Source organism: Myotis daubentonii, chromosome 3 (assembly GCF_963259705.1).
Source record: "Myotis daubentonii chromosome 3, mMyoDau2.1, whole genome shotgun sequence".
Lineage (NCBI taxonomy): Eukaryota > Metazoa > Chordata > Mammalia > Chiroptera > Vespertilionidae > Myotis > Myotis daubentonii.
Window position 1 is genome coordinate 186953586 of NC_081842.1, and position 25414 is coordinate 186978999.

Below are 25414 nucleotides of genomic sequence, written 5' to 3' on the forward strand. Positions count from 1 at the left end.
CACCACCATAAGTCAGGTCTCCTTCCATCACCATTTACTCCCCATATACCCTTTTCTTTCTTCCCCCACCCCCCTTTTCCTCTGGTAATTACCATAATTATATAGGTTTCAGGTGTACATGTCTATAATACACCATCTATATATTGTATTGTGTGTTCACCACCCCAAGTCGAGTCTCCTTCCATCACCATTTACCCCCCCTATATCCTTTTCTTTCTTTTCCCACCCCCTTTCCCTCTGGTAATCACTGTGCTGTTGTCTGTGTATGTGTTGGTTTCTTTTGTTGTTGTTTAATCCCTTCACCTCTTCACTCAGCTCTGCAACACCCCTACCCTTTGACAGCTGTTCTCTCTCTATGAGTAAGTTGACACATAAAATTAAGTAATTATCACAGCCTATGTCATGAATCAAAAATCTTTTATTTTGTAATTTTATCAAATTTTAGTCTCAGTTTAAAAATCAGAGATTTAAGTCCATTTATATAGCTGATTATGGTACATTGGAATTATTGCAGGATTTTATGTACATTTATTTGTTTCTTAGCTTATCAGTTTTTCTACATATAGGTATTCTGTTGCTTGAGATGTTAATTATGGTGTGATTACATTTGGCCTAGGTAATTTCTCATGTAAATTTGCAAGGAAAATACATATGTAATAAATATACTGAAAGACTACAAAATATCTATGAATTTTTTTATTTTGCTCTCATTCATTGTAATTATTTGGCTCTGTACAAAAGTACGGGTTCTTGGTCCAAAATGCCTTCTCCTCAAAGTTTACATTGCTGGTTCTACTGTCCTCAAGTCCTGTGTTTCAGATGAGTAGTCAGATGTCCATTCTTGTGAAATATCTGTTAGGGAAGCAGTGACTCTTGTTATTGAAGGTACATGGATTCAAGTCTAGTTAAACTTAAGATATGGGGAGGAGTGCACATCAGAGGCCATGATGGTACTCACTGACATTCACAGGACAACGAAAATCAAGATCAAAATCTACATTTTATAGACAGAATAAAATTGGAGAAAGAAATGAATGTCTTTGATTGTAATGCTTTTTAGGGTTAAATTCTATAGCAGAAACCAATATCAACAATCATTTTAATGTAAATTACATGTATCATTCAAGAACTTTGAGTGGATGAAGAGATATATACAGAGAAGCAAAGATTTTGGCTTAAATATCACACAAGTCACAAAATTTGAGCACTGCTTACTATAAGCCTGAAGTCTATCATTTAGCTAAGGGAGTGGAGTCTCTCCTAAGACAGATGTAGTTCAAATCCACATTGGGATAGTTAGAATACATTTGTTAAGGGAGTTAAATGGTTTGGAAGTGAAATGTTAACTCAAATATCACAGCTATGACTCATTCCTTTGGCATTGCAATTCTAGAAAAGTAAGCCTGACAGCTTTGCAATTGCTTGACTTAGATCAGTGGTTCTCAACCTTCCTAATGCCGTGACCCTTTAATACAGTTGCTCATGTTGTGGTGACCCCCAACCATAAAATTATTTTCGTTGCTACTTCATAACTGTAATTTTGCTACTGTTATGAATCTTAATGTAAATATCTGATATGCAGGATGTATTTTCATTGTTACAAATTGAACATAATTAAAGCATAGTGATTAATCACGAAAACAATATGTAATTATATATGTGTTTTCCGATGGTCTTAGGCGACCCCTGTGAAAGGGTCATTCGACCCCCAAAGGGGTCGTGACCCACAGGTTGAGAACCGCTGACTTAGATAGAAACAAGCCAGGACAAGACACATACTTTGGCCCCTTTCATAAAAGAAACCCCCCAATTCAAGGGCTTAGAGCAGTAGTGGGTATTTGGACACCACCAAATTATGACCAATTGGAATTTATCTAATTCTTTCTTAGACAGAAGGGAAAGCCCTGAGCAGTGGCAAGAAGGAGATGAAATGAGCCTGTTAGAATGAGTACAGCCCTTGTCTGGCTTTTATGCTGTTACTTCTGCTCTTTTCTGTTGGCAGGGACTCCTACATGGAAATTGCTCATTGGATGGTATGCTACCTCTCCCTGTTCTCGTGCCTTCATTATCACCTCTGGCAGGAAGCAGAGCCTAAATATAAACCTCTCTTGGGGAAAACACACATTTGTCCGACCTTTCATGCCCTTGTCCTAATTTCCTTTCTGATAGCTTGCCCTATTTGTGTGAGCCATCCTTCACAGTGGAATGGTCAAGTTAAAGGGAAAGTCTTTGCTGAACTTACAGATCTAAGTTATTTGGTGCCATTTTAGTTTATGGTCTGAGGCTTAACTTAAATTTAAATAGCAGTAGGGCCAATATACACTTATTGAAGTTAACTCTTTTTTAGAGAAAGTTTTTAATACTAAGGAGTGGCAATTTCCTTAGCCATGTTTATGTTCATCATTTCCCTTGGGATATTATTGGTGTAATACGTGGATAGTAAATAATAAGATGCAGGCATTCAGATCCTGTAACTACCCAAATGTCTTCACCTTTTTCTATTCCCAATACTAGAATGGGGGTAAATGCTTACAAAAAAGACTAAAATTTAGGGATCTAAGACCCACGTCATAGAAAAAACCTCTAGAACTAAATACCAAACTTAAGCAAAATGAGAAAAGTTGCAATCAGTGGGATTTTTTTCAAGGTTTTATTCACAGGCCTGGAAGGCAGCTTAGATATAGTCTCTATTCTTTCTCACTATATGACCTCCAGGTCCCTAAATGGACTACATTGATTTAAAGAATGTTCCAAAATTCATGCAAGATTTAAATTTTACACCATTAGCTATCAAAACATGATAATCCAGTTTTTTGTGCCTAAATTGCAAGATATGGATGTGGACGACATGTGGTTTCAACAAGACGGTGCCACATGCCATACAGCCCGAGAAACAATTCAATTACTGCATGAGTCATTTCCTAGTCATGTAATTTCCCGTTTTGGTGATCAGAATTGGCCACCCAGATTGTGCGATTTAACGCCGTTGGACTTTTTTCTTTGGGTTTTTTTGAAGTCTAAGGTTTATGCCAACAAGCCCATGACCACCCACACCTTGAAGGAGGAAATTGAGTGCTGTATCAATGAAATTAAGCCACATTTATGCAAAAAGGTCAGGGAAAATTTCAACAAAAGAGTGCATATGTGCCAGCAAAGCCGTGGATGCCATTTACCCAATATGCTATTCCATACATAAACCTATACTGTATACTTTATGAATCAATAAAACATTTGCAATTTGTAATTATAAACCTGTGTCTTCTATCAAAATTACTTCTTGCATGAATTTTGGGACACCCTTTATTAGTCTGAGACAAGAAAAATGATTAAATAATTAATTAGGATTTGGAGCCACGGCACTCAAAAAAGTATAAAATATGTTTTCATTGGCTGCTCTGGCTCTTAGCCTATTACATCTGTCTTTTTTTTTTTTACTTATATTGATTCAAACATGGGAATTGCTTATGATATAGATGGTATGATACCCTTCCCTATACATGTGCCTTCATTACCATATCATAAGTTTTAGTTGAAGGAAGAGTTCCACCAAAATGTCAAAGGGAACCTTCCTTGTTATTCTGCAGCAAACTTTCTACAATTAATTGGTCACCAGCTAGGCATGGTTGGGCTGAGGTCTTTCTCTGGTGCTGCCCAGTCTGTGATGTAAATGTTAAAGCCTCCATTCCCACACGAATGTGTTCTATCAACGAAGGAGGACTTGGTAATGTAATGGGATGAGCATTTAGCAAGGCATGAGGTAATTGCTAATGTTCCCATTCTGCTTGCTGATATAGAAGAAAAATGTGGATAAGCTTATTTGACCTTATAACAGAATTTTCAGAGTGCAGGTTAACCACACAAGGGATTCAAGTGGAGGTATCCTATCTAATAAAAGTTAAATATGCAAATTGACCATCACTCCAACACACAAGATGGCCATCCCCATGTAGACACAAGATGGCCACCACAAGATGGCCAAGAGGGGAGGGCAGTTGGGGGGGATGAGGCCTGCAGGGGAGGGCAGTTAGGGGCAATTGGGCCGGCAGGGAGGGCAGTTTGGGGGGACCAGGCTGGCAAGGGAGGGCAGTTAGGGGTAATCAGGCTGGCAGGGAAGTGGTTAGGGGGTGATCAGACTGGCAGGCAGAAGAGGTTAGGGGCAATCAGGCAGGCAGGCAGGAGAGCGGTTGGGAGCCAGCAGTCCTGGATTGTGAGAGGGATGTCCAACTGGCCGTTTAGGCCCAATCCCGGTGGGCAGTCACACATCCCTCTAGGGGTCCCAGATTGGAGAGGGTGCAAGTTGGGCTGAGGGACACACCCCCCACCCCATGCACGAATTTCATGCACCAGGCCTCTAGTAGGTGATAATATCATCAGAGCTCCCACCCTCGCCATCTCGCTTACCTTTCAGGGTATAAAGGAGACCAAAAATGAGTAGGGTGAAAAATGCCATCAGTGAACCTAGGATCAAACACATATCACACATCCAAGTACTATAAAATGGGGCTAGGCCATCCAAAACAGAGTCTGGAAAAGAGAAAAATTTAAAATATATGTGTATATATTTTAAACAAAACCAAATAAAGACTGGAAAATATGCACAAATAAAGAAAACATATCCCACTTAACAAGGGGAAGGAGGAGCACTGACAAAGGAAAATCTGTCTTCTAGCCCTCATTTACTTGTGAGTGTTTTTCCTGGGCCTAATTTGGAATTGCAACTCCAGGCATTATGACGGGATAAGACTTGGTAGTTTAGATGAGCCAGAGGGTGCATGGAATTTGGGCTGAGCCATGAGTGCACACCATGAGGTGTCTACTCATATATCCAGAGGTAACTGAGAACACACTCTCATTTGTTTTCATACACTTGGTTAGGAGCTGCAGAGACAAAATGTTCCAGAAGCATCCTAGAGATAATAAATTGGACCTCTGAGCATTTGGATAAAACAAAATTGTCTGTAATTGCAGCTCAGTGGTGGAAGACTAAATTTGAATATGCAATGTGTACTGGATATGACCATGATATGGAAAGAGCTCAAATTCAATCCACTGAAGTAACAAATGGACAAACGAAGATGAAGGAGACATGATACTAAATTCAAGACTGTAAAATCCTTTTATTGCAATGAGGCCCTAGAAGGACTAGACAGAAGTTAGACATGGTAGTTTTCATTTCATTAATGTAAAACATGGTCACTAAAATGTAAGCTCCAGAAGATCAGGGCCTTTTAATATTTTGTTCATTGTTGAATCCCCAGTATTTAGAAATGTGCCTGGCACATAGTAAGCCCTTATTAAATATATGTTAAATGAATTAGAACTATAAAGACAACATTCATCAGAAATCAGAAACAAGTTTAGATATTTCAATTAAGAGATAAAATCTTATAAAATACCCATATATATTTCAAAAATTGAAAGAGACAATCCAGAAAATATCTGCAGGCCAGAAAAAAAAAATTTAAGTAACATGAGAAATAGCACATATGAAAAAGTCTGGCTTGCAAGAAAGAATAAAGATAAAGAAATTGTAAATATATGGATAAATATAAATAAACTAGAGGCCTGGTGTGCAAATTTGTGCACAGGTGGGGTCTGGCTGGACAGGCCTGCCCCAATGGGGGCCAATCAGGCGGGGGGGGGGGGGGGCACAGTGATTGGCCAGGGGGCCTCACCCCCAACCAGGGTGGGGATGCCCATAGGGGCTGGGATGGCTGGGGGGAGGGGCTGTGGGAGGTTGGGGCCACCGATCAAGGCCCTGATCGAGCAGGTTGGCCACCAGAGTGCACATCATAGTGACCGGTTGTTCCAGTCGTTCCATTCGTTCTGTTGTTCCGGTCGCTTGGCTTTTATATATATAGATAATGCTATATAAAATAATCTTAATATATAAAGAGGTAATATGCAAATTAGGCCCAGACGCCATAACAGGAAGACCATTCACAGGGTGGGCACTCCAGGTCTAAGCGCCATTTCGTCCTGTCCAGGCAGACTCCCCCCGTTGCCCACAGCCAAATCCCAATGCAGACCTGGGGTTTACTACTTTACTGGAGCTGCTCCCCACACCCCACCCCCTGCCCCAGGACCCTGCTGCCCACTGCAGGGCGCCCGGGCAGCATTCTGACAGGTGGGCAGCCCAGGAGAGCCAAGTGGAGCGGAGGCTGCAGGGAACCACGGAGGGGCAGGGCCACAGGAGCCAAGCTCCCTGGGGTCTGAGGAGAGCGCCTGAAGGAAAAGGAAGCTTCCACAGCGAAGCGGCTGGCCGGAGCCGCAGCCAGGGGTTCGGCAGGTGCACAGACAGGCCCCTGCCTGAGGGGCGGCTCCCAGGTTTTGTGGCTTTGGTGAAGCAGCTGGCCAGGAGGCGGGCAGCCCAAGGGGCACAGAGCGGCGCCAATGCGGGGTGCACTGGAGGGGGCTCGGGCCAGAGCAGGGGGCCAGCGGGCGGGGATCTGCCTCGCCCAAGGAAAGCGAGGTTCTGCAGTGGCCCCAAGATGCGGGAAACAAGAGGTTATGACTGCCTGCATGGAAGGACGCCCAGGTGGAGTGGCGCAGACCCGCAGCCCTGAGGCAGGGGTTGAGGGGCGGCGCCACCTCACTGCAGGGGTGCCACACTGCTGCTTACCCCACTGTGGCAGTTCCGGTGAATCTGCCGGTGCTAACTGGGCCTGGCCACGGCCTGTACATTTGAGAGACCGCCACTCCTGCTCCAGCCTTGGCCCCAAAGCAAGCCCATGCCCTCCCCGCCCCCAGTTGCCGCCATGCCCCACTGTGGCATGTGCCTGAAGGGTGAGCAACACAAAAGAAAGATTGGAAGGAACCTGTAAAGCTATTGTCACTTAAATAGGGAATATAGTCAACAGTGTTGTAATGATGGTATGATGCCAGGTGGGTACTGGAAATGTCGGGGAACACTTTGTAAAGTATATGATTGTCTAACCACTATTCTGTAACTAATATAAAACCTGAAACTAATACAAAGTAATATTGAAAGTAAAGAAATGATAATAAGAGTGAAATTTTTATAAATTTCAAAGTTTAAACAAAAGCTGTAAAGGAAGGAAAGGGGAGAATAAAAATAGCGTTTTTCATTTTACCACTTTATTGTCTTTTCAGTACATGAAAAAGACAGTTGTCTTTATATGGTGCTTTTATACTTTTCTAAGTCATTATCTCATTTGATGTTCAGGGCAACTTAGACAAGATAATTATTTCCTCCACTATTCAAAGAAAGGAAATCTTGGTGTCTGGACCCAATGATTCAATCATCAAGCCCTTATTGTAAAGCAGGGTTAGTGAAATTTTCTGTGAAGGGTCATATCTATACTAATAAAAGCCTTGGGGGTGATCAGGCCAGTAGGGGAGCGGTTAGCAGCCAGTGGTCCCGGATTGTGAGAGGGATGTCCTAGTGCTGGCAGTCAGACATCCCCTGAAGGATCTGATATTGGAGAGGGTGCAGGCTGGGTTGAGGAACTCCTCCCACCCCTGTGCATGAATTTCATGCACCGGGACACTAGTAATTATAATAATCTTGTATGAGGCTTAAACAACATAGAATTAAAATTTCCAATAACCATAGTTTATAACTCCATGGAGTTAAATATTAATAAGGTGTTCCAGGTACTTTTTTTTCTTACTCTAAATATCATTTATTGTGCATGTATCTTGTGAACTGATTTGAGTATTTCTGTTTCATAAAAATAAACTTTTCACATATACCAATGTAACAATCCCAGAATATTCTACATTCTAGAGATTAGCAATTACACAAAAGCAACTGTGAGAAGGTGATGATTTAGCTTGATTATATCCTGATCTTAATATTTTACAAGGGTATTTTTTTCACTAAGGAATAGAAATCTGGATTACAATGTTTGCTAACCAAACAGTTTTTCTTTGTCTTTTTTTTCTTCACACCTTGCTGTATTATATCAACAGAGTGCTTTAAGATTTTGACCTTCAATTCAGTTATGCAACATTTTACCATCTCCCTTTGTTCTCTAAAAACAGTGTCATAAAATACATTCCCTTGGAGGTGATATCTATATAGCATAACTTTTGCTCTTTGTATTGCTACTCTGAGGGAACAGGGAAGGAAATGTGTCATCACACATTTGTTACTTTCAATTGCAACTTCATATGTGGTATTTTACAAGAATTTTTTACCCTTTTCCCCATCAAAGTTTCAAATCTCCCTAGTAGTGAGCTTGACATATACATGAATCTCATTCCACTTTCCACTTCTCACTGTTACATAGGTAGCTGGGATATTCTAATAAAATCTCCCAGCATCTACAGCATATCAAAGAATGATAAACTAATAAAATGTCATAGTTACATCATTTGGGTGATAAATATATAAGAAAGTTATTTAAAAATACATCATATCACACAAAATGGTTTGCTTAAAATATTTTTGAAGAAATTGTTTATCATGCTAAAAACAAATCAGTTTTAATGTCAATACTCTTTATTTATAATTGACATTTACAATAATAAATTTTTTTAAATATATTTTATTGATTTTTTACAGAGAGGAAGGGAGAGAGACAGAGAGTCAGAAACATCGATGAGAGAGAAACATCGATCAGCTGCCTCCTGCACATCTCCTACTGGGGATGTGCCCGCAACCCAGGTACATGCCCTTGACCGGAATCAAACCTGGGACCTTTCAGTCCGCAAGCCGACGCTCTATCCACTGAGCCAAACCGGTTTCGGCTACAATAATAAAATTTTACTTCATCAGTTTAATCATTACAATTAAAAAAATCAAATGTTTTGGCCTGGCCAGTATGACTCAGTGGCTGAGCATCCACCCATGAATCAGGAGGTCACAGTTTGACTCCCGGTCATGGGCAGAGATCAACAATTCTTCTCATCATTGATGTCTCCTCCTCTCTCTCCCTCTCCCTTCCTCCCTCAAATCAACAAAAAAACTATTTTTAAAAAATCAAATTTTTGAAAACAAATAGAAATTGGAGAATTCTGTGTTTTGGGTAAAGCACAAGATGTAATTTCTTCACCTATGAATGGGACTACTATGCACTTCTCATTTTGCGAAGGCTGAATAGTCAGCATATGTAAAGCACACAGCAGCTGTGCGCATGCAGTTCTCTCTTCTCTCACTTGCTCAGCACCCATGGATTGTTTCATTCGGAAAGAGGTCATGGAGCTCTGTGACCTATGGAGTCATCAAAGGCCCTTTTGGAATTCACAGTCTTTGAGGGAATAGACTTGTTGGAAGACAAAACAGTCCAACTTATATTATTTATAAAAGGATGTTGAAATAAATGGAAGCAGAATGTAGCTTCTCAGAAGAGATGGCATGAAATCTGTATCTTTAAAGGTAAATAGAGATTTTCAGGTTGAGAATATTATTTGTTAAATATTCCAAATGATGGTTGGTAGATAAATATAGATTTTTAATAGATGATAGATAGATAGATAGATAGATAGATAGATAGATAGATAGATAGTTGTTGCAGCACATATATTGTTATCAGAGAGTTGTTTAGGGTAGTCAGATTTCCCCATACTGTTGGAAAAAGAATGCCATCTTATACATTCTTACATATTACTACTTTCTAGTTAACTTTGACTGGGTTGTCTTCTCGGCTCATTTGTTTGTTAAGATTTGAGGGTTGGGTTTGTAACTGGAGATGCAAATATATGTAATCAGCTTTGTTTGGCGCCAGTTCAGTAATAGATTTGAAAAATCCCTCCCAAATAATAAAGTGATCCTTTTGTTTGCCTTGTCATTGTCTTATGTAAATAATTCCCAGCAACTACAAGTAAATGAAAGATATTGCTAATTCTCAGATACTATCATAATAAGGTACATGATATACTATAATTACAGTTCTAAATAGCATATAAGTATATAGGCAAAATGATAGCTTTCAATAGTTTTGAAACTGAATAGGAAATAAAATAAGTAAAATTATGATTTTAGATTTTTTTCATTAATTTTTCAAAGATCCATAACTCAAAAATGTTTTGAATCATGGGTTTAAAGCCAACCTATAGGTGACATCAGTAATTGTGTTTTGTAAATGAGTGTCTGGACTTCATAATTTTGAATGAAATGTCCATAAGATCTGAAGGAATGTGTCTTTTCCCTTGGTACACAAGCAACTATCACCATGAGTAGTGGCAGACAGACACCATCAGTGCAGTCTAAAACTCTGGGCCTCTAACAGTTCAGGGAACAGAATCTGAAGAATTAGATGTCACCTGACCTCAGACTCCTCTTCTTGTTGTTGCTTTAAAGGTCACTCAGCTTTATGAAAATACCTCCTAGTGAAGAGGGTACCAGCCAAAGAAGAGATGACCTAAAAAAATCTCACTTTTCTAGTTTCACTTACCTTTATCCCGCAGATGCCAGTAGACAGGAAAGATGCTAGCATGCATCAGGAATGGTAAACACTCAAACACAATTTTAAAAAAAATGTGACAGTTTTTTTGTATATCTGAAAAAGAGTCAAAGAGAGAATTAAGAAGGAGGAATTTAGGGATACAGTGGAATAACAACAATGTATCCCTAGATACAGGAAAAAATTTTAAAGGTCTCAATGCTATGTCTACTTAGAGTTATTCATCCTCTGTCAGAGCTCAGGCATTTAGGCTAGGGACAGAGCAGGGTTAGGAAGAATGACCTCTTCTTACTTCTCCCCATTTTGTGCAGCATGTAATCAGACTGGAAATAAGATCTAGAAAGAGTAGGGCCCTGGTCACTATAATCTGTAAATACTTAAGGGCCTAAAGTTTATGGGACCAACAAAATACTAGTGTTGGGAAACTCTGTGCTAGTTCAGACAACAAAAGTGCCCTGGAAGCCAAGAATTTTATAAATGTAAAGGCCTTAAGTTATAATGCAAGGCTCTTCTCCACAGCATCCCTGCTATTCAGACAATCTTTACTTCAATATTATTTTCTAGGGAGCTTACTGAAATGTGAGAAATATCATTTCAAGGCTGGAAAAACACTTCTTATTAAACTACTAGAGGTCCAGTGCATGAATTTGTGCATCAGTGGGGTCCTTCAGCCTGGCCTGTGGGATCGGGCCAAAACCAGCTCTCTGACATACCCTGAGGGGTCCTGGATTGTGAGAAGGCACAGGCCAGGTTGAAGAACCCCACCAGTGCACAATTGGGGCCAGGGAGGAACGCAGGAGGTTGGCCAGCCAGGGAGGGACCACGGGAGGCCTCCAGGATGTGTCTGGCCCATCTTGCTCAGTCCCGAATTGGCCCAGACCCCAGCAGCAAGCTAACCTACTGGTTGGAGCGTCTGCCCCCTGGTGATCAAGGCATGTCATAGTGAGTGGTTGAGCGGCCTTAGCATATCATTAGCATATTACACTTTGATTGGTAAAACAGATGACTGGATGACCGGAAACTTAGCATATTTGGCTTTTATTATATAGAATAATTTCCTATATCAAGCTATATAAAGAAAAGTTTCATTTGCTGATTCATAACATTCCTAGAGGAAAATGACAAGATTGTTGAGTAATTCTAAGACATATATTGCAAATAAAATAACTATAAATACTTGGCTTAGAACAGAGAAAATCCAGAAAGGAATGTGGTTTTTGTTTCTATTTTGTACAGAATCCCAAACAAGATGAACCTAAAGAGGCCCACACCAAGACACATTTCAATTAAAATGCAAAAGGTTAAAGACAAAGAGAGTATCTTAAAAGCAGCAAAAGAAAAGTAGTAAGTTACCTACAAAGGAGCTTCCATAAGACATTCAGATGATTTCTCAAAAGAAACTTTGCAGGCCAGGAAGGATTGGCAAGAAATATTCAAAGCAAGACTCAAAAAAGATGGCGGCTGGCAGGACAGAAATGAGGGAGAGGAAGTGTGTGAGTGAGGGGATGAAAGGAGAGTGTGTGGGTGCGTGTGGTGTGTGTGTGAGTGAGTAAGGGACAGTTAAATCCAACAGGAGCAGCAGGGGCTGGCAGACCAGGCCCTTTTGGACAGAGAGAGGCTACCACCGCTGCGGGCACTCTCCAGACTGCGGGACTCAGGCACGGAACCCACACCATCTTGAAGGGGAGAACGGCCACTTCTAGGAACTCATCAGCACCACCACCCAGACAGGCCTTGGACACTGCCCACGACCCGGCAGGCACTCCAGCCAAAATCCTGCTGCCCCACCTGCAGACCCATGGACCCTAGGACCTCCACCTCCAAGGGTGCACCACTCCTGCAGCAGTAAGTGCAACTTCCCCCTTCCCCAGCCACAGACCTCTGGATATCACAGACACGTGTCTCCAGTGCACAGGCCTCCTGGGCACACCACTCCATAGGCAGCTCTTGGGAGCCACTGTGAGCCCCTGCTGGGTGTGATTTTGTACAGACAAGGGTGAGCTGCCCCACAGTAGAAATTCTGAATTCCCTCTTCCTGAATAACTGCCCACAGACACCCCAGCTGCGCAACTTCAGCACCAGGGCCCCTCAGAGTGCATCAGAGCTCTGCGCTGGCAAACGCACTGCCACAGTCGCACATTTCCAGTGAGCAGGCCCCCTGAGCCATCGACCCACAGGGCACTCTTGGGAACAGCTGTGAGCCCCCGCTGGGTGTGATCTTGGACAAACAGGAATGCACTCACCTGGCAGTTGAAATTCTGAATTCACTCATCCTGGATACCTGCCCACAGACACCTCAATTGCACGGTTTCAGTGCCAGGGATCATCAGATTGCTTCAGCGCGCCATGCTGGCAAACACACTGTGGGTGCCCCTGTGAGCCACCACCACAGGCGCAGCAGCAAAAACTGAGTTTTCACACCCCACAGATGCAGAACTCTGAACACTACAGTCACACGCTTTTTCAGGGCATAGGCCTCCCAAGCACACCACTACACAGGCAGCCCTTGGGCGCCGCTGTGAGCCCCCGATGGGCACGCACTTATACAAACAGGGTCACACTGCTGGGCTATAGAAACTCTGAATTCACTCATCTGGGATACCTGCCCACAGACACTGCAATCACGTGGCTTCAGTGCCAGGGCCCTTCAGAGTGCATCATTACACCCTGCTGGCAAATGCACCGCAGGTGTCCCTGGGAGCCGCCACTGGGGGCATGCATATCCAACCACAGAGGCAGCAGCAAAAGCTGAATCTGCTCACAACTACAGAACTCTGGATACCACAGTTACGCCTTTCCAGAGTGCAGGCCTTCTGAGCCCCACCACCCAAACAGATGGCTCCTGGGTGCCACTCTGAGTCCCCACTGGGCACATGCACTTTCAATCAAGGGCACAAGACAGCAAAAATTGGGGTACCCCCCTCCATGGCTGCTGACTTCTAGACACAGCAGTAGCGCCTTTCCAGCTTGCAGGCCTACATCAAGAGAACCCAAATAGCTCAAGTAAGGAGCTACACTAGATTACTAAGCCCAGGTGCCCTTAGAAATCACACTAGTAGCACCATCCCCAAAAGAACCAGAGTAGCAAAGCAATTGGATCTACAGTTAAAAAGTTACAGCAAAACATGGGAAGACAAAAAAGCAATCCCCAAAGGAAAGAAAAAGACAAATCACCAGAAAGGGAGTTAAATGAACTGGAGGCTAGTAACATGTCAGAGAAAGAATTCAGAGTAATGGTTATAAGGATGCTCAAATGGCTGGATGACAAATACACACAACTCAATGACAAATACACACAACTCAACGAGAATTATAAGGAGCTGACTGAGAATGTCACCAACATGAAAAGGAACCAAGAGGAAATGAAGAATGACATAGCTGCAAAAAAGAACACAATGGAAGGCTTAAACAGTAGACTAGAAGAGGCTGAGGACCACATCAGCGAATTAGAAGACAAGGTAGAAAAAACACACAAACACAGCAGCAACTGAAAAGAAAATTTAAAAAGCAAAAGGAGAGCCTAAGGGAGCTTTGGGACAACACAAAATGGAACAACATTCACATAATAGGGGTACCAGAAGAGGAAAAGAAGCAAGGAACAGGAAACCTGCTTAAAGAAATAATGACAGAAAACTTCCTTGATATTGGCAAGAAAAAACTACACAAGTCCAAGAAGCACATAGAGTCCCAAACAAGATGAACCCTAAAAGACTGAAACCAAGACACATCATAATTAAATTGGCAAACACCAATGACAAAGTAAGAATCTTAAAGGCTGCCAGAGAGAGACAGAAAGTTACCTACAAGGGATCTCCTATTAGAATATCAACTGATTCATCAACAGAAACACACCAGGCCAGAAGGGAATGGAATGACATATACAAAGTCATGCAAAGCAAGAGACTGAATCCAAGAATACTATACCCAGCAAAGCTATCATTCAAAATTGAAGGTGGAATCAGGAGCTTTACAGACAAAACAGGGCTAAGAGAGCTTATTACCACCAAGACAGCAATGCAAGAAATGCTAAAGGGACTCTGTAAAAAGAAGAAACAGAAACGCAAGAAGAAACACAAACATTAAGAATAAAAATGATGACAAACAAGTACTTATCAATAATAACATTAAATGTAAATGGATTAAATGCTCCAATCAAAAGACATAGGGTAGCTGAATGGATAAGAAAACATGACCCATATATTTGTTGTCTGCAAGAGACCCACCTCAAAACAAAGGGTTCACACAGACTGAAGGTGAAGGGATAGAAAAAAGTTTTTCAGGCAAATGGAAATGAGAAAAAAGCTGGGGTTGCGATACTTATATCTGACAAAATAGACCTCAAAGTAAAGGCCATAACATGAGATAAGGAAGGCCACTACATAATACTAAAGGGAGCAATTCAACAAGAAGATATAACTCTGGTAAAGATATATGCACCCAATACAGGAGCACCAAAATACATAAAACAACTTCTGGAAGATATCAAGGGAGAGATCAATAGCAATACAGTCATAGTAGGGGACTTTAATACCCCACTGACACCACTGGATAAATCCTCTAAACAAAAAATCAGTAAAGAAACAGCAATCCTAAATGACTCACTAGATCAGATGGACTTAATTGACATCTTCAGAATATTTCACCCCAAAGCTACAGAATATACATTCTTTTCCAGTGCACATGGGACATTTTCAAAGATAGACCACATATTAGGACACAGGTAAAGTTTCTTCAAATTTAAGAGGATAAAAATATATCAAGCATCTTCTCAGATCACAATGGCATAAAACTAGAAATCAACTACAATAAAAACAATAAAAAAATATCCAACACTTGGAGGCTAATTAGCATGCTATTAAACAATGCTTCGGTTACCAAAGAGATCAAAGAAGAAATAAAAAGCATCCTGGAAACAAATGACATTGAAAACACAACAATCTAAAATCTATGGGACACAATGAAAGCAGTCCTGAGAGGGAAGTTCATAGCTCTACAGTCTTACCTCAAAAACAAACAAACAAAAAAACACACAAGAAAAACTGTTAATAAACTATCTAACCTTGCAACTTAAAGAATTAGAAAGCGAGCAACAAGAAAAGCCCACAGGATCCAGAAGGAAGGAAATAATAAAGATCAGAGCAGAAATAAACAAAATAGAGACCAAAAAAACAATAGAAAAGATCAATGAAACCAAGAGCTGGTTCTTTGAAAGGATAAACAAGATTGGTGAACCTCTAGCCAGGCTCACTAAGAAACAAAGAGAGAGGACCCAAATAAAGAATGAAAGAGGTGAAGTAAAAACTGACCCCACTAATATACAAAGGATTTTTCTCTACTCCAACAAACTGGGCAACCTCAACGAAATGGACACATTCCAAGAAAAATACAAAATCTCAGATATCAGCCGAAGCAATATCTTCACCGACACAGCTCCTAGGGCAATGGAAACTAAAGAGAAAATAAACAAATGGGACTACATCAAAATAAAAAGCTTCTGCACAGCAAAAAAAAAAAAAAAAAAAAAAAATCATCAACAAAACAACAAGAAAACCCACTACATAGGAGAACATATTTGCCAATAACATCTCCAATAAGGGTTTAATCTACAACATTTACAGGGAATTCATACAACTTACCAAAAGGAAGATTAACAAACCAATCAAAAAATGGGCGATGAACCTGAATAGATACTTTTTGAAAGAAGACATAAGGAGGGCCAAGAGGCATATGAAAATATGCTCAAAATCACTAATCATCCAAGAGAGGCAAATCGAAACAATAATGAGGTACTATCTCACACCTGTCAGAATGGTTATCATCAACCAATCAACAAATGACAAATGCTAGCAAGGATGTGGAGAAAAAGGAACCCTCATGCACTGCTGGTGGGAATGCAGACTGGTGCAGCCACTGTGGAGAACAGTATGGAGTTTTCTCAAAAAACTAAAAATGGAACTTCCATTTGACACAGTAATCTCACTTCTAGGAATATATCCCAAGAAACCAGAACACCAGTCAGAAAGGATATATGCACCCCTATGTTCATAGCAGCACAATTTACAATAGCTAAATTTAGAACCAGCCTAAGTGTCCATCATCAGATGAGTGGATTAAAAAAGTTTGGCACATCTACACAATGGAATACTATGCTGCTGCAAAAGGAAGTATCTCCTATCATTTGCAACAGCATGGATGGAGCTGGAGAGCATTATGCTAAGTGAAATAAGTCAGTTAGAATAAGATAAATATCATATGATTTCACTCATTTGTGGATTATAATGAACAAAATAAACCAATGAACAAAAACAGATCTAGAGACAGAGAAGCATCAATCAGATGCTTAAACTTCAGAGGGAAGGTAAGGGAGGGTGGGGGCAAGGGGGAGAGATCAACCAAAGGACTTGTATGCATGCATATAAGCATAAGCGATGGACACCGACAACAGGGGGTGAGGATGAGGGCAGGACTGGGGGAATGGGGGGACAAGGGGGAAAAGGACACATTTGTAATACCTTAATCAATAAAGAAAAAAATATATATTCAAAGCAATGAAAAGCAACATTCTACAACCAAGATTACTCTATCCAGAAAAACTATCATTAAGACTGTAAGGACAGATAAAGAGCTTTCCAGATAAGAAAAAGCTAAAGCAGTTCATCACCATCAAACCAGTATTACTAGAAACATTAGCAGGGGTCCTCAAACTATGGCCCGTGGGCCACATGCAAATACAAATATTGTATTTGTTCCCGTTTTGGGGTTTTTTTTTTACTTCAAAATAAGATATGTGCAGTATGCATAGGAATTTGATCATAGTTTTTTTTAAACTATAGTCCGGCCCTCCAATGGTCTGAGGGACAGAGAACTGGCCCCCTGTTTATAAAGTCTGAGGACCCCTGCATTAAAGGGTCTTCTTTAAGAAGAAGAAAAAAATTTTAAATATGAATAGTAAAGTGGCAATAAATACATATCTATCGACAACTACTTTAAATACAAATGGATTAAATACTCCAATCAAAAGACATATGGAGGCTGGAATGAATAACAAAACAAGACCCTTTCATATGATGTCTACAAAAGACTCACTTCAGAACAAAAGACACACACAGACTAAAAGTAAAAGGATGGAAAAAGGTATTTTATGAAAATGGAAACACACAAACAAAAGCTGGGGTAGCAATTCTTACACCAAGCAAAATAGATCTAAAATAAATAAATAAATAAATAAACAAGCAAGCAGAACAGAAGTAAACTCATAGATGGCTGCCAGAAGGGAAGGGGGTTGGAGGATAGTGAAGGGATTAAGAAGTACAGATTGGTAGTTACAGAATAGTTATGGGGATATAAAGCACAGTATATGAAATATAGTCAATAGTATTATAATAACTATGGTGTCAGATGGGTACTAGATTTATCATGGTGATCCCTTATTGAGTTATAGAATGTCTAATCATTGGATTGTACATGTGAAGATAATATAATTTGCATGTCAACTATAATTGAAAAATTAAAAAAAATATTTAAAGTAAAAAAATATACAAGTCAGGCAGAAAAAAATACTGTGTTTGTTAAGTCAAGAAATACCAGCAATTACAAACAGGAAAGTTCAAAAAGGAAGAATTTTCTCATATTACACTAAAAATTAGGTCTATGAAGGCAAAGACTTTTGGCTCCCACCTCCTTACTGTATTGTCAATATCTGGAATAGTGGCTAGTATCTAGGAGGTGCTCAATATAAATTTGTTGGATAAATGAATAAATAAGTCAAACTGTCTAATAAGTTAGTGACCTCCCCATCACTCCAAGAATGCAAAGGCGTCTTGATACCCATATACAACATGAAGAAGAGCACAATGGTTGGAGCAAACTGTTTGGCATTTAAAATATCTAGGCTCCAATTCTGACTCCATATTTATAGGTTGTTTGAGCTTGAACAATTCACCTAAAAATTCGGATTCTTAATTTCTTCATCTAAAAGTGTTGAAAATAAATAGAACCTACTGCCGGGAGCCGGTCCATGCTTGCTGTTTCAAAGGACCTGGCATATATGGCATACTGTTCTTAAAGTGTTTGCTCACCTTCTTGGCACTATGTGTTTTAACCAAGGTCTCCTCTCTGAGAAAGGTTGTTTCCCCAGGTAGGGATTTTCCCTTGAAGTTAGGGAGGGAATAAAACCCCTCAACTAAGTGCCAGGCGGGTAATTAATCACTTTAACTATGAACAATCATGCTTAAGCTACATAATCTTTACACCCTGGAATGGAGATAAGAAACGCCCTAACCTTTGTAATAGAGATTGATAGGATTGAATCAACTGTTATAAATACAGATGTAACAAGACAGCGACAGACAGAACTTAGAACACAGAACTTAGAAGTCAGAACTCAGAAGACAGAACCTACAGACAGAAGAACTTCGCTGGAGAGAACATGGCAAAAGATCCTGGACTGAACCTGACTACAGAAATATGGCAAGAGAACCTGACTAGAACCTGGTGACCGAACCTGGCTGGAGATCTCAGACAGAACCTGGCTGGAGAACCTAGCGAGGGAACATGGCTACAGAACCTGGCTGGAGAACCTGGCTGGAGAACCTAGCAAGAGAACATGGACACAGAACTTGGCTGGAGATTGTGGCTAGAGATCCTGGCAAGGCTGCTGATCAACTGAACGCTGTCTCCGTGTCATTCCTTCTTCGCCAACTCTGTCCACACCTTTGGGGACCCCTGGACCCGCTGGGGTTGGACCCCTGCAACCTACCACATAGGATTGTTTGGAGAAGTTAATAAGATATTTACTACGAAGTGTTTTTCACATCTGCTGGCACATGATAACTACTAATTCAAAGTTATGCAGGTTTTTATAAATTGAGCAAGTCAAATTGTCTTTTCTTTTTTAGCCTTGTGCTTCCTGAATCATAGATAAATCTAGTTTTTATGAGAGCTCTCAAAAAGCACTTTGTCTTGTGAATTGTATATGTCACTATAGATTAAGTAATCTCCCTAAATCTCCCAGTTCCTCTCTTCCTCCATCCAAAAGAGCCTAGAAATATGACAACTCTTTTCCTTTAGTAAATATTTTGTATGTCAAGTATTTGATGTCATAATTTATCACTTCAGTTATTCACCTTGTATGGTGTGAAGTTCCTAAGGTCAAATTCTTAAGAGGTTATTCTCAAATATACTTGATACCTACTCTGCCCTATGCCTTCAGTTCCCTGAAATTAAGATTCTATTTCCTACTTCTAATGAGGAAGAAAGAGAATATATTTAAGTTAGTTTCATAGGAAGCGCAAAAGAAGGAGTAGGAGGAGACTAAGTTGGACCAAATAATCTGGATATTGGTTCATCTATTTTTCTTCCTCTTATTATCAAAGTAATATATTCTGAACAGTTTGAGTGATAAGTCTATCTATGGTTGCCTATGGAAGTGAACAGAATTACTATTGTTGAAATTCCAAGTGTTAGGAAATAAGTAATGATGGCTATGAAGGGATGAGGACCAACTACTGTTTGGTGGTAACAGGCACTATAGCAGCAGCCTGAGAGCCATATAAGGAGGGAGAATTGCAGCTTAACCTGAAGCATAACTGAAGACATTGAGACCTTCTTTGGCAAATATAGCAGTGAGATACATTCAGATGTGCAAGTTTACACATTTTTTTGTATGAACCTTCTCTAAGCATTTAATATCTGATTGAAATACCTTTTAATCTCAAACACAGAAGAAAATGCACAAAGAGTACTGCATACATCAGGAGCCACGACTCTATACGCCTCATTGTCGACATATACTCGGATGTTAACAGGATATCTGAGAGAGAGAGCAAAATGAAGGTCTTGATAAGTAGGGCAGCAGGATCACAAGACTCCAAGGGGCATGCAATATTGATCTAAGGAAGCAGGATACCCAGTTATGGCCCTTATTACACTCTGTACTATGTATGCACTCTGGGCTCAGACAAGGGCTACTGGCCTGTGTAGCTGGACTAGGGGAAAGACCAGGATTTGGGAGTTATTGTGCAAGGACGGAACAGGACTGAATGGAGAAATAACTTTCTACTTCTGTTCTTATATTCCAGGGGACAAATCTATGGGACGAGGGGAATTACAGGATGGGGTCCTGGGCACCACAATATATGGGGGATTTGGGGAAGAAGCCAATGGCTATGGAACTAGATCAGAAGTGCCCCTCATAAAATTTTAGGAAGTTTAAAATATTTATATACATATAAAAGCTCTGAAACTTCAGAAATAAAACTGCAAAAGTCTTTTGACATTCAATATTTAAATTCCCTGCAGGCTAGGACCAATGTGACAGAAAAATTTTCCAAGTAATAAACTCAATATCCCAATAAAATATATATGTATATATATTTTAAGGTTAAAAATTTCTGAGTGGTGATAGAGCATTAAAGCCCTCAAAGTGCAGAAAATAAGGAAAGTGCAATATCAGTATTTGCTCTGTTTGGTGGTAGTAGGCATTATAGCAGCAGTTTGTACCGTTAAGTACCAGTCACTGGTGACCTGGGTTCAAAAAGCCTTGTGTATGAGATATTGTAAAAATAGACAAGCATTGTTTCCCAGAGAATGAAGAAGGTGAACTTGGAAACAGATAAAAACAAAGTATAGAAGCATACAGGCAATACCTCCATATAATGTAATTTTCAGATGCAGAACACAAAATAAATATCTTACTGTAGAAAATTAAAAACCAGTTTGACGTAAAGCAGGGTTTGGCACCAAACAATTGGAATTTGAGGGACACATGAATTTTAGCAACAACAAATACATAACATATAAAAATAACAGCTCCATTGTCAAGGTATATCATTCACCCCTTACTTGGCCATCACTGGGACAGAATTTGCTCTTTCATTTTATGAAATATTTTTATTCAAATGGAAAAAAATCCACAAGAAAATGACATGGGATCCAAGGTTCTACATTTATACTTCAGTTTCAACAACACTAAATAGGTCGGCTAGTCCAAGATTCCTGAATGACTCAGAATATAAATGTAGGCTTGAAAGGGAAACCAAAAGTAAGTCTCTCATGAAGTAAAAGAGAAAATTGAAATTGTGAGTTAACTAAGGGAGTTAATTTTGGTTTACAAAGAGATGCAAGCACATAAAGTGAGGTTTTGATGAACAGGAGAAAAGGGCTTCCAAGATTTATTTATCAACTTCCTAATTATACTTCCATGACTATGAGGAAAAAGAACATTTTGTAATTCCTTAATACTAAGCCTTTGTGAATTGGACCTAGTTAAACAGTTACCTACTCTTCAGGAGTACTCTAACAATAGGCTAAAATTGACCTGAGATCACATCCAAAGTCCCTCTGGTAGACACTGATGATGTCCCTCAGGGAATGCCCTCTCTTTCTCCTTTTCAACAATAGTCCCCCTTGAGAAATGAAACCAAAATAATTCCCTGTCCCTATGTTAAGCAATTCCACAACAAATCAATTTCCTGTTCTTGTGGTAAACTACGTTGGTGCTAGGCATCTTTCCTGTCCCTATACTATGCAACTGAAAGCAAACAACAATAAGTTGGCTACTGCCTCCAGGAAATGCATGCTCCTGGGAGATAATAACTAAAATAGCTTATTTAACAAAACTAATGATGAACTCATCAAGACTCACTTCAAGACCTTCATATTGCAATGCTCACTAATCCAAAGTTATCTATCTTATATAATAAAAGGCTAATATGCAAATTGTCCCCTTGACCAGGAGTTTGACCAGGGGGTGGGGTCAGCCAGGCAACCGCCTGCTGTCCTTCCCCTTTGCCTGCCCTGCCCAATTGGCCCTGATGGGGTGGGCCAGCCAGACCCCACCTGTGCACAAATTCGTGCACCAGGTCTCTAGTCCTATCTAATAAAAGAGAAAAATGGTAATTGGCGTACGACGATACCCTTTTCATTGGCTAATCAGGGCTATATGCAAATTAACTGCCAACTAAGATTGGCAGTTAATTTGTATATGTAGGCACAATGCAGGGAGGCAAAAGGGAAAGCAGGAAGAAGCCCCCTGCCACTGACAGTGATCGGAAACCCAGGGGAGAGCTAAGAGCTGGGGGGCAGGGCAAAGGCGGCCCTGGTGCCACCTTTGCCCTGCCCCCCAGCCATGATCGGAGAATCAGGCGCCTTTGCCGCCCTGGCCAGTGATAGCAGGAAGTAGGGGTGGAGCCAGCGATGGGAGCTGGGCACTGTCAAAGCTGGCAGTCCCGGGAGCTAGGGGTCCCTTGCCTGGGCCTAAAGCGGAGCCCACAATCGCGGGGCTGCTGCAGCTGCGGGTCCCCGCTGCCCGGGCCGGACGCCTAGGCCAGAGGCGTTAGGCCTGCGCAGGGGCGGAGCCTGCAACCACGGGGAGCTGGGGGTCCCCTGCCCAGGCCTGACACCTCTGCCAGAGGCATCAGGCCTGGTCAAGGGGCCGATCCGGTGATTGGTGATCAGAGGGTGATGAGGGTCAACTCCTCTGGCTGAGGCATCAGGCCTGGGTGGGGGGCGGAGCCGGGGATTGGGGGGATATGATGGTCCCCTTGCCCAGGCCTGAAGCCTGGGTCAGAGGCATCAGGCTTGGGCGGGGGTGGAGCAAGCGATCAGAGGGAGATGGGGGTCCCCTGCCCAGGCATGATTCCTGGGCCAGAGGCCTCAGGCCTGGGCGGGGGCCAGAGCCAGTGATCAGGGGGAGATGGGGGTCCCCTGTCCAAGCCTGACACCTCTGACGGAGGCATCAGGCCTGGGCAAGGGGCCGATCCTGCGATTGGAGGGTGATGGGGGTCAACGCCTGAGGGCTCCCAGTATGTGAGAGGGGGCAGGCTGGGCTGAGGGACACTCCCCCCACACACACCCAGTGCACGAATTTCGTGCACCGGGCCCCTAGTATATATATAAAAGCCTAAGTTACCATTATGATCAGACAGCCAGACGACAGGCCAGTAGCTATGACATGCACTGACCATCAGGGGGCATATGATCAACACAGGAACTCCCCCCTGGTGGTCAGTGTGCTCCCACAGCCAACCTCCCACAGCTGGCCAAACTCCTGTGGTCCTCCCTCCCCCAGCCAGCCCTGATGGCTGGCCAGGCTGAGGGACCCCTCCCATGCACGAATTCGTACATGGGGCTTCTAGTTATATTATAGACTGCAAACTCTAACTAGTTTCTCAGCTTGCAAGACTTACTTTAAAATCACCCAGTATGCCGGGCCAGCATAGCTCAGTGGTTGAGCATCAACCTATGAACCAGGGGCTCACGGTTTGATTCCTGGTCAGGGCATATGCCCAGGTTTTGGGCTCAATTCTTAGTAGGGGGCATGCAGGAGGCAGTCAATCAATGATTCTCTCTCATCATTGATGTTTCCATCTCTCTCTCCCTCTCCCTTCCTCTCTGAAATAATATAAAAATATTTTTAAAAATTTTTTAAGGCTCTCAAATTATAAATATCCTCCCCTAATTACCAATTCTAGAATGCTATTAATGTAAAGATTATGTTCTCTCTTATGGCATTAGGTCTAATAAACTTAGTTTTGCTTGATCAACAGGTTTTCAAGATTTTTAAGGGGATTGATGGTCAACAATCCACATGAACCTGAGTGTTTGAGTTACCATGAAGGAGTACTGCCAATTGAATTATCTGATGATTTCCGTTGTGTTTGAACTGCTGATGGGGGCAGGGTTTTTGTGTAACAGTTAAGCTGTTTTCTTACTTAAAATGAATCCTTTCACTCTGCCTACCTCTTGTCCTTTCCATCCATCTTAATTTGTCTGGGGACTAGACCTAGTCACAGGCTGAAGCACAAAGAACACAGTTCTACAGTGTTGGCCTCTAACCTCTCTGATCATAACCACTCTGTTCCAGAGAAAAATAGCCCTGGATACTGGGTGAGGCATTGGGATCTGATCTTGGATATATCACTTATCAGCTGCTGAATCTTTAGTAATGGACTTTTCTACATGTCTATTTCTTCACAAGGTAGTAATACAGTCCATTTATGACATCCATAATTTTTAAATCAACCTTAATTCTACATATTGCTTTATGTCTTATAAAGCCTACTTGAGTTATTTTATTTCAAATTCAAAAAATATATGTTACCGTCTCTAAATGAGAAAAATCAATGGTCTTGAAGGTTACATGACATCCAAGTTCATAAAGCTAGAAATAGTGAATCTAGCAGTCAAATGACATATAACTTTTGAAGCCTTGAGATGCTAAACAGAATAAGTTTTTTTTTCTTTAATTATTACAGTTCCATCCATTTTTAAGAACAGGCTCCCTAAGCATCTGGTATTTTCCTTGTGTCTAGATACTTAATATGATTTAAATGTTGCATGTCTACAGCAGTTCACTGTTTATAAAGCAATTTCTCATTTGTTATTTCACCTAATTTTATCTTTATTTTGTCATACTGATGAAAACCATTCTTCCTTGGTACAACCAAGCCACAGGTACTCACCTGGTAGGACAATACTTGCCCTTTTCTCTTGACTAGTAACTGGGTTATGAAAGCAGCAAGTGATAGGACCATGGGTACTGTTCTTTAGAAGAACGCTTGTCTTCAGGTGCAATAATCCAGCTCTATCCTCAGAGAAGGTTTTTGATGAGGCTGGAACTATATTCCCTCTGCTGTCTCTCCACTTCATCTGGGGTTGTGGGTACCACCCTCCCGAGTTACACTCCACCACAAGCCCTTTTGTGTCAGGAACATGAACATTAATCTGTATATCCAAGCCTAGAGCTGGAGGAAGAGGGAGAATTGACATGAATTATTGGTGTGGACTCAAGAATAAAAAAGTAAATGTTCCTTTTCATTCTCTGTGACTGGTAGAGTGTACCATAAATTTAATGGTGATGACCACAGATAGGGCAGGGACGACCACCCAAGCTAGCAGGGCATCAAAGTATTAACCATGGAAGAAATGATTGACTTTATGAAAGTTAATTTTTGTTCAACAAAAGACAATATGTAAAAAAAAAAAATGAAGCTACAGACTAGACAACATTTATAATATATCTGAGAAAGGAGTGAGTCCAGAAT

The 25414-nt window shown here is 41.1% G+C and overlaps 1 protein-coding gene across 2 annotated transcripts in view; it reads right to left on the minus strand.

Moving 5' to 3' along the window:
- Window positions 1-400: 400 nt before the first annotated feature.
- Window positions 401-25414, minus strand: part of LOC132231112 (putative selection and upkeep of intraepithelial T-cells protein 1 homolog) — a 49580-nt gene continuing 24566 nt past the window's right edge. The window contains exons 4-8 of one of the 2 annotated variants that reach the window (XM_059689665.1): window positions 24833-25114; window positions 20074-20181; window positions 10362-10466; window positions 4402-4524; window positions 401-852 (exon numbers count right to left, since the gene is read on the minus strand). In XM_059689665.1, the coding sequence (XP_059545648.1) occupies window positions 779-852; window positions 4402-4524; window positions 10362-10466; window positions 20074-20181; window positions 24833-25114 (692 nt within the window). In that variant the 3' untranslated portion in view covers window positions 401-778. The remainder of the gene's footprint in view (window positions 853-4401; window positions 4525-10361; window positions 10467-20073; window positions 20182-24832; window positions 25115-25414) is intronic. The other variant, XM_059689666.1, reaches the window with a different exon arrangement.